Here is a 15,571-nt window from a genome sequence, read left to right on the forward strand (position 1 = left end):
AGTCTTATCTGTAACTGTCCTTTTCCAACTTTCTTTGGCCAAACTGAAAACTTCCTCTTTGCTTCCCCTGGGCCCTGCACAGGTTGGTTCTCCTCCCAGAAAACTTCTATCCTCCCCTGCTTCCACACACATACACATACACTCTGTAGACATCCCTGTAGATCACCTTTGGCATCACTTCCTCCAGGAAGTTTTAGTCTTGCCCACAATCCAGGTGAAGTACCTTCCTAGGGATTCCCTGCCTCCCTGCCATTTGTCACACTGTGTCATAAATTCCAGTGTGCTTGTCACCCATTAGACAGCTTCTTGAATGAGGGGCCGCATCTGTCTTTGCCCTTGTCTCATCTGATCCTCACATGTTGCCTGGTGTGCAGTCCCTGTCTAATAAATATTTATGAGATGAATGAACTGGTTTATTTTCTTAAATAGCATTTGTACAGTTATTAGGAATTTATAGAAATTTTATCAACCCTATTCCTTAGCCTCATAACAAAGCTAGTTTGGAAATAGGGTATCAGAGGTATGGTAACATTTTCGTTACTTCTATATTCCAGTCTGTTTTAAGACCATAGTAATTTCTTTTTAAAATACCAACATAAGGGCATCTAGGTACCTTAGTTTGTTAAGCATCTTAGTTCATTAAGTGTCTACATGTGACCCCAGGGTCCTGGAATTGAACCCTGTGTCAGGCTTCCTGCTCAGCGGGGAGTCAGCTTCTCCCTCTTCCTCTGCCCCTGTTCATGCTCTCTCTCTTGCTCAATCTCTCACTCAAATAAATAAATAAAATCTTTAAAATAAATAAATATATAAATAAAATACCAGTGTAACTGCTACCAAGATCTCCTAATATTAGCATAATACTTTGAAATGGAGCCATCTTCCAGGCCAATGTTAATTTTCATGATTTTTTTTAAATAAAAGTTTTTCAAAAAAGATTTACAGAAATTTCTTGTCCAGTATTTTCTTCGATGTTTGCCACACAAATAGGTCATCTTATGTAGAGATTTAACAAAATGGCAAAAAAAAGGCTACAAATGTTTAGGATATTTGGGCTAATAATAAATCCTAATGTTTGGCAATATTTTGGCCTTAAAATGAATTATTAAAAATTAAAACATCAGAGTGGGTCTGTTTCTTCTAGTCATTTCTAAAGCATGCATATTATGGTTACTCCAAAAGAAAACTTTAAACATTTTTCATATCAGTGGTAGAAAATTTTTTATGAAATGAAAGTAAAACTACAGTACTCATTGAGACTCCTCTGGTCTTCAATACAAATGCTAATTATTTTCAGAATTTTAGAGATTTGGTCTCTGAGAGTTCATTTTACCCATTCTATTCAAAATATGAAAAAAACGTGATATGAAATGAAGGAGAAGAATTTAATTATTTTGAATTTCAACACTTCAGATTATTAATATTAGTTATTTCCAGATTACAAGGCCATTATTTGGGCTACTGATTTTAGGATTATACATTTCTCACTTGCCTTTGTTGTGCAAAATGAGGGACATCTCTAACAAAGCCACCATCTTACTTGACAGCTCTGGAGCCTCCCAGCTCAATTGCCTGGGATTTATACAAGATAAAATTACAGTGTGTGCAACAAACGACTCATATCAGATGACACGAGAAAGAATGACCCAGGCAGAGGAGGAATCCCGCAACCGAAGCACAAAAGTTATCAAACCTGGTGGACCATATGTAGGTTTGTATAGATATCGTTTTCCTTCTCAGATTGATTGGAATAATTCAAGACCACTGTAGGTAAATATTGGTAATATTAACCTAATGTTAACACAGAATTAGTTTACAGAACATTTTGAATAATAATAATGGTCAAAAGCATCTGTTCTCTTTATACTGACAATAAATTGAACAGAGAGAAAAGTTTTACTTCTTTCATAAATCCCGAATCCTTTGTCGGCTATTCGTTATTATTTTACAATACTGGGGTCTGGTCATGTTACTTTACTATGTGAGGTTGTAATAGTGGTACTGTTGTGTGTTCTTGAACACTGGATATCATTACAATGATGGACAGTATAGGTTTTCTTTGGCATTTTTGTAGGATTATTTTTACAGTAAAATCTATTAGTAGAATTTATGAGTTTTCCATTAGTAGAATTTCAGAGGATCTTTGCACACGGAATTTTTATTGCAAAATATAAAATATGCTTATAGCAAAGCATGAGGGCGATGCCTTTTTGGTACCTCAATTGTGATATCATTCATGGATTCCCATCCTCATCTATCCATTAATTAAGAGGCTGCCCCACTCCCATCATCTTTATCATCCGCTCACTCAAATATCCATCAGACTGAAGAAGTAAGACCAGATCAGCAAGACGAGTCTCCCCTTTATATGAGCAGTGGCCCTAATAAATTTTTAAAGAGTTGATTGGCAGTGAACTATTAACAGTAATAGGAAGAATTATCAAGAGTGAAGATGAGCTCTTTGAGGCTTTGGTCAGTTTAATAACATAAGTCATCATAAGTAAATGATGAAAAGATAGAAATTTGGAAATGTAAATGCACATAAAAACAGTCTCATGAATAACCAGATTATTTCATCAACATCTTTCCGTGGTTTGGTATAATTTTACTTCTGTATTTTCCCATTGCTGACCCAGCTGTAGTACATTCAACTTTGAGAAGCTCCACTGGTGTCTTCAATAAGTATTTCTTTGGAACAAAGCCAGTGCTCCTGGGACTTGGTGCTTAGCTTAGATACATTTAGTTTGGTTTAACAACAATTCATGGCTCCCCCAGGTATCTGTACCCATGGGGCTCAGTCCCAACCCAGTAACTTACCAGCAGTGAGATTTTTCACCTTCCCTTTCCTGCTGAGTGAGGTAACAACTTCCAACCTCCTTTCTCTTTATTCTCATGAGTAACTTAGCTTTCTCTGTAGTAGGCTAAATCTCAAATTGTTTCTAAAACACACAAGATCTGCCGCACTTTGCTGTCCCTGTTGCTTTGAAAGTATTCTTTTACGCTGTCCAGTACCACCATTTTAAAAACAGGCAGGCAAGTTGGTGTGTTTGACAAAGGACTAGAAGACTAAACCACCAAAATAGGGGTGCCTGGGTGGCTCAGTGGGTTAAAGCCTCAGCCTTCGGCTCAGGTCATGATCCCAGGGTCCTGGAATCAAGCCCCACTTCTGGCTCTCTGCTCCGCAGGGAGCCTGCTTCCTCCTCTCTCTCTGCCTGCCTCTCTGCCTACTTGTGATCTCTGTGAAATAAATAAATAAAATCTTTAAAAAAAAAAACAAAACACCAAAATGATTTTTTTTTGCCTCTTAGCTGAAAAACTTTACCTTGATTTATTCCAAAGTTTGCAGATCAACAGTGATCACTGTATGTTTCCACTGAATGATCCGTGGGTGTCCCCTCCCTTTGTGTGTGTGTTTGTTTTGATAGGGTCAGGTGCAGTTTATCTGCACAGCATGTTACATGGCAGACTTGACGCCACCCAGAATCACATAACTCATACTATTCCTAACAGTGCAGGAATTTTCGAACTTTGGAATTTTCTTATAGGCACTACAGATAACTTATTTACATTTTTTAGGAGTGACCACGTAAAATTTGAGGTTATCTGAAGTTTAAATTTGAGCCAGAGTACATCCATGCCATTCTCAGACAGGCTGACCTCCCTCTGCACACACATACATTTACCCCCACAGAGTTCTACAGTGACCCTGCCAGGCTGCACACCCACTCTGTTGGGTCCTCTGTGCCCTGGCCACTCACCAGCAGAGTACAGTGTTCTCTGGTCTTCAGTGTTGTCGATAACCTCTTCAGCCTTTATACTTTTGGTCATATAACCCCAGCTCCTTTTAACTTTTCTTAAGAGGGCTGTATCCCAACCCTTTAATTATTTTTAGTGCTCTCCTCTGGACTGCCTCCCATTTCTTCAGCTCAGAATTCAAACCTTAAGTGATTGATTTTTTTTACTGTTCTTTGTTATGGTATGTTTTGACCTTTTGATTTTAATCTTATCCACTGCTAGACCTTTGCCATATTTCTTTCCTTTTAGGTGGCTCCGTTTGTATCTTCCTGCTTTTTTAGTACTTCAGAACTATCTGACTCACTCATTTCTTTCAAATGCAGTCATTTACCCTTCAGCACTAAAATTACCAAACACTTCTGGAGTGCTTGCTGTGCACAAGACACTGGTTAGCACTTTACATGCAGTTCCTCCTCTAGATCTCAAAACCACCCTGTAAGGGAGGTTATGATTCCCTCTCCATCTTACATGTCACCCAGTTGGTATCAGCAAATAGCAAATGATACGGATTTGGCCCCTTAACAAGTTGTGTTATTTTTATAAGACAATAGGAGATACCTCTTCAGTTCATAATTGAATATATCATCTAAAATAATGCCAGAAGCTCACCTTCGCCACCTTAGAAGTACCTGCAGAACAAGGCTTCTCTCGAGAGTGTCAGCCTGGATGGAGGACAAATGGGAATAATGCTGGTCTCGCTGAGGTGTTGTGCTGGCATAATGCCAGGCCAGGCCTCTGGCAGCTGAATTAGGGCACAAGCCCTCTTGTGACTCCTTTGGGTCACCTGGTCTAGTCACCCAGGAATAGAAGCTTTTGAGACCCTCTTGTAAACTGGGGGGGAAAAAAAAAAAAAAAAACAAAAAAAAACTTATTTTGCCTGGAGAAGAGCAGGAGAATCTTTAACTTAGGAAACAACATTATTTACAACATTATTTCTTCAGAATATTTATGCTTCTAGTGGTGAAATTTGTATCAGTGGTGAGCACTGTTGTGTTACAATCATTTCACTTTGTTTTAAAAGAAAAAAAAAAAAAGAAACCTCAAGAATCACTTGATGGAACCACTGCTCCATTTTATCAGTAGGTCTGCTCACTGATTTTTACCTAAATTCTGGAATTTTATTGAATTGTAAATTTTTAATACATGCTAATATTTATTTAAATGTATAAAATAACGCAACCCGTATAATTTCTAGAATTCTTTCTCCAATTTTCCCAACTACTGCCCCATCCTCATTTATAATGATTCGATACATGTTTAAATGACCTTCAACAACACATTTAACATCTGTGGACCTTAATTTTCTCAATTATTAGATAAGGGGTATTTGAACTGGGTAACATCAAAGATCCTTTGTAGTTCTAAATTTTGTGACCATTATGTGTATATATATATATATATTTGGATAATAAACATTTTGAAACAAAAGAGCATAAGTGCCAAATGGTGGAGATGGTTTCCACTGCAGTGGATTACGTATTTAATCATGACAGTCACCCCATCATCAAGATCTTGCCAGTGTTTTTTTAAAGCATTGGGTTGGTGTTGCCAGGGCTTCTGGTCAGGTTCCACAGAACAGAAAAAACATTGCAGAAGACGTCTACAGCCCCTGTTCTCTTTCTGATGTACTGATTTAACACCTTCCTTTCAGAGAGTTTAATCAGAGCCACTAGACAGAGGGATAAATACTTCTACAATCTCATATTAAATGGAGACACTAGAAGTGGACTCCTTGTTATGAAACAGTGGTTCAGATAGAGTCCCAGATTACACAACTCCATCAGACCCACTGCTGCTGTTTATATAAGGAGCCCAGGGAATTGATTAGCAGTTGAGTCTGGGAAGAGAATTAGGTTCTCCCACAGGCTTTATTAAAAGGGCTTTTCTGAGGCAAATGTGAAAAAATAAAAATAAAGCCTTTCTTCTGCCAACTTTGAACCTCCCGTTTTCTTGCTTTACTTTTTTCTATTTTTTTTCCTTTAGCATCTCAGTTTCCATAACTCCTTAGAGCACTGATGTTTTCTTCATCTGTAGCCTGTCATATGTTAAACCAGAGGACTCCTTCCTGGCTGAATAGGCACAGACTGATGGGGAGGCAGCAAGCAAGTGATCTTTACATGAAACTCAGGGACCCACTGTGTCTGGATTGCTCTGTCAGCACTTAAAAGAAGTGGGTTACTCCCACAGCTGGCTGTTTAAAGGAAAAATGAGAGTGGGGCATCTGGGTGGCTCAGTCAGTTGAGCGTGCAACTCTTGATCTCAGGGTCCTGAGTTCAAGTCTCAAGCTGGATAGAGCTCTCATTAAAAAAAAAAAAAAAAGTAAAGGGAAAATGAGGTAAAGGTAGAGTGAATGTACTGGGGGTAGGAAGTTCATGTATTAGTAACAGCCTAGCTTTAGGCCCCAGGTGAGACTCCACTACTGTCATATCCCTGACCAGATTCTAATTTCTTGTCAAACATCATACCCCTTTCAGGGGCAAAACGAGCCTCCCTTATTTGTCTGCGCTATGCTTGCTTCAGAGAGGAGTGGCGGTAAACTCAGGAGACCTTGGGGCTCTCCAGAGAATGAGGATCAGAGGTGGGTCAGACATACAGAGGAGGTAGGGCAGCCTGGAGCACACTGGTAGTACTGTGGCTTTTTGTTTTTATTTTTATTTGTCTTCCTGGCTGGCTTGAATTCATTCTAAATGATCTATCATGGTACATGTGAGCTTAGCTAAAAAACTCACTGTCTACTCCCCTCCCTAGAGAAGAGTGGTTGGGAGGGCTCCAGCTTTGTTTGGGGAAGTGTAAGCTAAACAGGTTTCAAGGGGGAAGAGAGTGTGGAATTCATAGCGTTTCCTAAACTTTTGTGACCCTGGCTTTCTTTTTTCCCCCACAAGTTCCTATTAAAATTTCAAGGAATAGTACTGTTTGTTAATACTGTTACAACTGAGAAGTGGTAAATTGGAGGGTGTGCAGTTGCCACATTAGAAATTTCGGTGTTTCTTCAGACGCTGGCACCCTCACAGTGTGGGGACATACAGACCACATTGATTCTGGCTCCTCTGCTGTTTACTTGTTCTCTCACTGCCATTCACTTTGACACTTTGCTAGTCATCAAATGCTGATTCAAAGTCCGCTAGTCAACAAAGTGGCTACAGCCTACGCATATGGAGCTTAACCCAACAGGAAGCAATGGCAGACATGAGGCATTTGTTCCTACAAAGAAATACATGTAAGAAAAGTTGCGTACTAATAACAGAACTTTCTAAGTGCTGAGTGAGGACCTTAGACCATTTGAGTTTATCCCCTTGAAAGCCTCCATTTTGGGGTGCCTGGGTGGCTCAGTGGGTTAAGCCTCTGCTTTTGGCTTTGGTCATGATCTCAGGGTCCTGGGATCAAGCCCCACATCAGGCTGTCTGCTCTCCAGGGAGCCTGCTTCCCCCTCTCTCTCTGCCTTCCTCTCTTATGATCGCTCTCTGTCAAATAAATAAATAAAATATTTAAAAAAGGAAAGAAAGTCTCAGTTTTCTCATCAGTGCCATGTGAGACTGCCATGAGTGACCATGCCTGTTTCATCAGGTTACAGACTTAGTGTGTGTAAAGATCTTAGCACAGTGTCCCCACCACCACCACTTAATTGGTTCATGGTAAATATTAGTTCCCTGCCCATCTGGCACTAAAGTAAGCTATCTCTACATTAATAAAAATACAGAAACCAGATCTATCTCTAAAACTTTAATCACACCTTTAATAGCTTTTCCTACTACTGGGCAGTGTTCCTTTAATGTTGAGTTCCTTTGTTGTGCAATATTTTGATCTGATATTAATAACTCATTACGTCCAGACAGTAGAGAAATACAAGAGTCAGTGAGGTATCTGTCCTTTCTCCTTTATTTCTAGGCAGGACGGTGTAGACAGCTCCTCTGGCTAAGACTCAGGATCCCAGCATGGACAGAATTTTTTTTTTAATATTTTATTTATTTATTTGACAGAGAGAGATCACAAGTAGGCAGAGAGGCAGGCAGAGAGGGAGAAACAGGCTCCCCACTGAGCAGAGAGCCGGATGCGGGGCTCGATCCCAGGACCCTGAGATCATGACCTGAGCCGAAGGCAGAGGCTTAAACCACTGAGCCACCCAGGCGCCCCTGGACAGGATTATTATTAAAGCTCCTGCCCAGTTAAGCTGTTTTCACACCAGACCAGACCAGACCATAGCACTTAAGATACTGCTCTGAATTACCCAGTTTCTAGTTGCTAGTCTTGTTCCTAATGCACTTGCCCCACATTGCATGTCATCATCAGTTCTCTCCACCCGTTGACCAGAGGCCACAGAGTTGGAGGTTTAGAGTGTACTTTTTAAAGGTGCTAAAAGATTTCATCTCAGAAATGATAAAATGAGGGTCTTCTACAGTGTCATTCTAATTTTTTTTTTTTTTCTGGTTTTGTCAGTGATCAGCTATGTCCTGATGGCTCTGGGCATGCAGTATCCAGGTCACTTCAGGCCAGAGATATTTTCTAGAAGTAGCCACTTGCCACTTACCAATGTTAAGTTTAAGCAGAAAGTGGGTTAATTACCAAATGGCACTTGCCTGGCAGGAATGATGTGAAGGCCTCCTTTTTACCATTTTTCCGTTGCTCTAATTCACCTGTGTACCCTCAGCCTTGCAGTGGAAATGTCTGCTTGTCTGGCCCTCTTAGATTGTTTTTAGTTTGGTTAGTTTTGGTTTTGGCTTTTGACTCCTAAAATTTGGTATGGCCTATTGAAAAGGAAAATGTCTATGGATGTCCTTCTGGATGTTGATCCCAAATTATGCCTGATCCCCTCTTTGTGGTTCCTGAATCTGTGAGATTAAGATAATTCCCCAGCTCAGCCAAAAGTATGGTCTCAGTGAAATCCAACAGGTATTTCTCATGTTTCACATTTGCTATATTCTGTCTGCCAAAGAAATGACATATAATATGAAGATAAGTTCTGTAAACAGCACAGGTAAACACAGAAATTATTAAATTTCCACTTAACATGAACTACCTACGACCTTAAAATTTCCAGTCTGTTGCTACAGTGTGTCACTAATGTACCATATGTAGCTCAGTGACCAGAATAATTCTATATGCATATTTATTCCAGTAAATAGTTCTATCAAAATAATTTCAAATCCATAATTTTAGGCCATTTATTCAAAATGCTTTCTGTTTGTAGATCTCTTTAAAAACTGAAATAAAAAGGCCTTAATTTCCTCCCGAAATGAAGAACTACCTAAATCAGAGTTGAGGAAACTGAGGTGCTCATTATGTTCTTAACTGCAAATGTGTAACAGTGTCATTTCCACTGGACTTTAGGGAAAAGAGTGCAGATTCGGAAAGCCCCTCAAGCTGTTTCAGATGCAGTACCCGAGAGGAAACGGTCAACCCCCATGAACCCTGCAAATACGATTCGAAAGACACATGGCAGCAGCAGTGTTTCTCAGCGGCCATATAGGGACAGAGTGATTCACTTGCTGGCACTGAAGGCCTACAAGAAACCTGAGCTGCTGGCTCGACTGCAGAAAGATGGTGTCAATCAAAAAGACAAGAACTCCCTCGGAGCAATTCTACAGCAGGTGAGACACCTGGAGAGAGTTCCTTCCTCGTACTTTCTTACTGAGAAGCTCATGTAAGAAGGCTTCTTGTTGTTGCTATTTGAGGTAGAGAAATTTCAGGATCATCTTGATCGATAGTATATGAATTATAAGTCGTGAATATTAAGTCATCTTGTTTTAAACATTTAATTAAAAAACTAATTGAACTGTAGCATTTATAGTAGGTTTTATAAGTTAGAGGCTATTGAATTGTTCATTTAAAAATAAATTTCAAGTCATTATCTTCATTTGAATCAAACAAATTTTGCTCTGAAATTCCATAAAAATAAGTTTCTGTTGTCTCTTTTTGGTCTTGAATCACCTAAACTATTGCTGTAGTATTTATTCATTAATATAGGTGAAGTTGTACAATTTGTTTTTATCAGTCTTCAGTTGGTATAAGCTAGAATATTTTTATCTACAAGTTTTAAATGTGTCTTGCCTTGCATGCTCTTTACTCTGTCTTTTTCTACCACTGAGTATGCTGAGATCATTCACTTGTCTTCATTAGGGGATTTGAGTGTGTATTAACTTTGATCAATTACCTTATAATCACAAGCTTAAGTATAAAAGTAGATCATTAGTTTTGTTGAAGTCACTAGTTTGTCAGACTATAACTTTGTATACTTTTCATATTGATTTTGGGTCATAAATGTTGTAGCATTCAAATGAAACTTTCTAAAGCAGTAACATTTCCAAAGTTCTTAAATTTCGCCATTAAAAAATATAAACCTGCATGTTTTCATTAATTATTCAAAAAATAATACTTTTAAGTCTGTTTTGTCATTTATTCTCCTATTATTCTCCTATTCAAGTCATGATACTAAGTGTTATGAAAGAATAAAGCCAAAATCTCCAGTTATGGGTTAACCAATCTCCAAGTGTCTTGGGCTGTCTCAAGGATCCTACTAAATTATTTGAGTACTTTTTGGAAAAACTTAATTTAAATCCTTATGTCACATAACAATTTTAAGAGCTCAAAAGACGGGATGAAAGTGAATATGGGTGAGGGTGTATATGTTTCCAATTTTTTATTTGGGGAAGGAGGGTGGTTCAGATTACAAATCACAAAATACCTGGTGACTGAATCTCCAGAAAAGTTGTAAGTTACCTCCTAGGCTAGAGGATAAGATGGCAAAATGGTGGCAGTTGATTCACACAGAGGCTACTAGTGATGTCAGTAGTCAAGTGATTATGTATATAGACATGAAGATTTTAAAGTGTAGGTGTGCTTAACTCAGCAGCAAATGGGACATGAGTGTCATTAGTACTGATCATTTGGCAGAATCTAGATCATTGTCTCATCCTAGCTGCACGTTAGAATCTTCTGTGGAACTTTAATAAAATGCCAATGTCTGGATTCTCACCCAGACTAACTACATGGAGCAACTGAATGGATACTGAGCCATTGACTGAGATGAGAGGGATGGCAAGGAACAAGTGTATGGTCGGCAATCGGGAATTCTGTTTGGAAGATGTCTGTTAGACATACGCAAATGGTGATAGATGTCCATTAGGTACATGTAAGAGTCTGGTGTTCAGAAGACAGTTGGAGCTGGAGTTATAAATTAGGAGATAGCAACATATGGACTGGCTGTTGAGAAAGCTTTAGAGCTGGGGCACCTGGCTGGCTCAGGTGAAGGAACACACAACTCTTGATCTCAGAACAATGAGTTCGAGCCCCATGTTGGGTGTAAAGATTACTTAAATAAATTTAAAAAAAAAAAAAAGATAAAGAAAGAAAGTCTTAGGGCTGAATGAAATAATCTTAGGTGAAGGTGATGACAGTGAAGAAAACAGGATAGCTCCTAAGCAGTCTAGCATATAGAAGAGTGCGCGCGCATGTACACGCACACACACACACACAAAACAGAATAAAACAAAGAAAAAAAGAGGGAGGAGGAGGAAATCAGGAGAATATCCCAGTATGAAGCCTAGAGAAGCAATGAGGTCTTAACTCTATGTCGTCCCAAGGATAATAGGAAAGCTAAGCATTGTTGCTATTTTTCCACTTTGAGAAATCTGGTTGTATCTCATTCTAATGTATTTGCAAATTTGAATCTTAAGCCTACCATTTTCTACTTTATAAGAACATTAACGTTAATGTTGTTAACGCTTTTCTTATAGCTTTCCTTAATGTAAGAAAAGCATAAACTACCATAATACATTTGATAGTACTTTATTTTAGAAGGACACAGAAAGAAGTAAAGCTGTTAAAAAAGACCATTCCAGTAGGAAATGACAGGAGAAATACCTTTCTGCCAGCCTTAAAAATGACTCTTGGTTTGGCACCTGAATCCATACATTTGTATTGTTCGTGGAATTGAGGCCTGGACACTCTAGGAACTGCAGTTATATGGTAGGAAAAGATTACACTTAAGAATAAACTGGTTGACTAATAACAGTAATTTGAGGGTTATTTCTTTTTATTGGTTTTCAGGAATTTCAAGGACTTTGAATAAGTGGTTCTTCAGGAGAACTGGCAGCCACAAGCAGGCTTAGCAAGCCAAGAAAATGACAGACAAGGGCATCAGAATTGATACTATTTATGGAGATAATTTCTGCTGATTACTGAAGGGAAAGTTTATAACCTAGCATTTGAGAGCTCTTTGGTTCTACTTAATACAAAAGACCAAGGATTTTTACTGTGATTTGAAAGTAGTGAAGTTAACGACCAGAAGTAAATAATGAAGTTGTTAAACCTCACTCCTTAGACTAAAAAAACTTGATTTAAAAAAGTTAAAAAAAGGGGGCGCCTGGGTGGCTCAGTAGGTTAAGCCTCTGCCTTCGGCTCAGGTCATGATCTCAGGGTCCTGGGATCGAGCCCCACATCGGGCTCTCTGCTCAGCAGGGAGTCTGCTTCCTCCTCTCTCTTTGCCTGCCTCTCTGCCTACTTGTGATCTCTCTCTATCAAATAAATAAATAAAATCTTTTTAAAAAATAAATAAATAAAAGTAAAAAAAAAATAAAATAAATAAACCTCCCTTCACTTTCTACCTACTGTAGGCTTTTTGAATAGAAATATGACATACAGTGGATGTCCAGGGATAAAATATTTGGCTACTTATATAAAGTTCAAATTTCCCAAATGAAGACAATTAGCATTTATTGAGATCTGGCATATGCAAAACTAGCAGTCCCTTTCAGGCCAGTTGGTATAGTTATTTTCAGTGTAAATGCAAAATGCTGCCTGTTTTGGGACGCCTGGGTGGCTCAGTTGGTTGGACGACTGCCTTCGGCTCAGGTCATGATCCCAGAGTCCCGGGATCGAGTCCCGCATAGGGCTCCCAGCTCCACAGGGAGTCTGCTTCTCTCTCTGACCTTCTCGTCGCTCATGCTCTCTCTCACTGTCTCTCTCAAATAAATAAATAAAATATTTAAAAAAAAAATGCTGCCTGTTTTGGGTTAGGAAGTAGCAAAAAGATCTAATGCTCTGTTTTCATACCATGTACCAGGTAGCTAATCTGAATCCAAAGGACCTCTCATATACCTTAAAGGATTATGTTTTTAAAGAGCTTCAAAGAGACTGGCCTGGATACAGTGAAATAGACAGACGGTCATTAGAGTCAGTGCTCTCAAGGTAAATCTTTTTTTTTTTTTCCTTAAAAAAAGTTTTAGTCATTGTTACTTAAGTGTTGAGAAGGAAAAAACAAAGGTAAGCTTTTTATCATGAACATTTGAAAATTCTCCCCATAACTGGAACTTGTGTCTCCTTTACAGAAAACTAAATCCATCTCAGAATGCTGCCAGCACCAGCCGTTCAGAATCTCCCGTATGTTCCAGTAGAGATGCTGGATCTTCTCCTCAGGTATTCATAAAATTATATATCATAGCCCTGAAGTGAACCTCAGGAGCCACCTAGTTCAGGTGGTCTGATTTATGCATGAGAGAAATGAGGCCCTGAGAAGCTGCATAGCTTGCCTTCCCACTGGTTATCGTGGCAGAGCTCTGTCTAGAATTCAGGTCCCAGCTCACAGACCAGACCTCTTTTTCCCTACACAGCACTGCTTGTCAAAGTGCTTAATATCTGCTTTACTTCTCCATATTTAAAGTTTACATGTATTATAAGATTATCTACTTTTCCATTAGGTCACCAACTAGAAGACTTACCTAGTCCCATATCCAGTCTCAAATTATACAGAAAATTGAAAATATTTAATATTATCTGAAAGATGTCCAAGAAAACTTTTCTTGGGGAAAAATGTTTCTAAAATAAGCAAAGAAAAAATTCCGTCATTTTCAGACATGTCTCTTTAATGTACTTTTTTCAGTTAGATCCCAATCAGAATACTCTACTTAGACCTCACTCCTTCCAGCTTAAGTTCCCCCCAAGAGATTCCTTGGTTCCCTGGTTTGGGGTAGACCTGTCTACCAGTGCTACTGACAAAGTGCTCCTCTCTCTGGACCGTCCTCCCAAGGACTGGGGAGATGGGACAGATGTGTGGAGAACGGTAAGCATGCTCTGGGCAAAAGGCTGTTCGTAAATCAAAAAAAGTTAGAAACCTATTGTGAGTAACAGAGGAAGAACAAAATAAAAGCAGTTCTGTCCTTGCATGGACATTGTCTATATAAGCCTCACTTTTAGTGCCAACTACCATGGAGTTATTTATACTCTGATCTAATTATGTAATGGCTGCCAAATCAATGATGCTACACTGAAAACAGAATAAATTGATGGGATGATTAACTATTACTTTCCTCCAGGCTGAAGTTTAGGCCACATCATTCATTACATTGGCTATATGCTTCATACTTTTCAACTATCGGAATTTTCTTTTTCATTTAAATATTATTGTTGCTGGATTGGGCTAGTATAAGCATAATTTTTAAAATTTTTGAAACATTAATTCCATATCATTTTTGTGGACTCATTGTCATTAAGACTTATTTTCCAATCCATTGAAGAGGTATATTTACAGGGAAGAAATTGAACAGCATTTCAGCAGGGATGGAGATACTTAGAGAAGGTGCCAGCTGTTCTCATTTTAAGACAGGTGAAATAATAAATGACAGCCAGAGTATTCATAACTGGAGCATCTTAGCACATTAGAGGAGATTAAGTAAGTACAGGCTTTTATTGCCCTTTTCCTACCCTTCTTAGTCCTGACAGCGTGAAATGATACAAACCGCTTTCTCCTCTCGATGTAACTGGGTCAGCTGTGGCCCACAGAGGAAGGAGGGTACCTCTATTTAATACTCTCTGAAGTGGTATCATCCACATAAATTGGCATGGTCTCCCAAAGAACTTAGAGTGTGGCTATAGGATCAGAAAGTTCAAAAAACATATTTGCCATATTCTCCCTTTTGTTTCTGTGGATTGTCTATTCCTGCTTAAGCTTGCAGAGTGGTAGACACAATGCTGGTGATAAACTTAAGAATGAGTAAAATTACTCAGTTGTTCATATGGTAACCAGTGATGTTGAGGTTTCATACAAACTGGCTCATTTTTTTTCTGCTTCCCTCCTCCCCACAGAAACGGCTTTTAGATTCAGATTTCATCGATCCTTTAATGAATAAAAAAGCTCGAATATCTCACCTGACAAACAGAGTTCCGCCAACATTAAATGGCCATTTGAATCCCCCCAGTGAGAAGTCTGCCGCAGGCCTCCTGCCGCCCCCTGCAGCTGCTGCCATCCCTACCCCGCCACCGCTGCCTCCAACCCACCTGCCCGTCTCCAATCCTCCTCAGACTGTAAACTCTAACTCCAATTCCCCCAGCACTCCAGAAGGCCGGGGGACTCAAGACCTACCTGTTGACAGTTTCAGTCAAAACAGTAGTATCTATGAGGACCAGCAAGATAAATATACCTCTAGGACTTCTCTGGAAACCTTGCCCCCTGGTTCAGTTCTACTAAAGTGTCCAAAGCCTATGGAAGAAAACCATTCAATGTCTCACAAAAAGTCCAAAAAGAAGTCTAAAAAACACAAGGAAAAGGACCAAATTAAAAAGCACGACATTGAGATGACAGAAGAAAAGGAAGAGGACCTTAAAGGAGAAGAGGAAATTGCCAAGCTGAACAACTCCAGTCCAGATTCCAATGAAGGTATATTTTACATTTGTAAAACCAGCTGCACGTGTTCAGTGAACAGGCAGAGCAAACTTATCATCAGTGTGAGATTATGCTGTTTATGATTACTAGTGCTTTTTTATCCATTGACCTTCTATTAATCTTCCA

At 39.1% G+C, this 15,571-nt stretch overlaps 1 protein-coding gene across 2 annotated transcripts in view; it reads left to right on the top strand.

The window, feature by feature from the left end:
- ELL2 (elongation factor for RNA polymerase II 2) overlaps nt 1-15,571 on the top strand; it is a 74,815-nt gene that overhangs the window by 46,237 nt on the left and 13,007 nt on the right. The window contains exons 4-8 of one of the 2 annotated variants that reach the window (XM_045999193.1): nt 1,545-1,708; nt 9,118-9,377; nt 12,851-12,975; nt 13,116-13,203; nt 14,869-15,439. In XM_045999193.1, coding sequence (XP_045855149.1) covers nt 1,545-1,708; nt 9,118-9,377; nt 12,851-12,975; nt 13,116-13,203; nt 14,869-15,439 — 1,208 coding nt within the window. The remainder of the gene's footprint in view (nt 1-1,544; nt 1,709-9,117; nt 9,378-12,850; nt 12,976-13,115; nt 13,204-14,868; nt 15,440-15,571) is intronic. The other variant, XM_045999194.1, reaches the window with a different exon arrangement.

Source organism: Meles meles, chromosome 3 (assembly GCF_922984935.1).
Source record: "Meles meles chromosome 3, mMelMel3.1 paternal haplotype, whole genome shotgun sequence".
Classification (NCBI taxonomy): Eukaryota; Metazoa; Chordata; class Mammalia; order Carnivora; family Mustelidae; genus Meles; species Meles meles.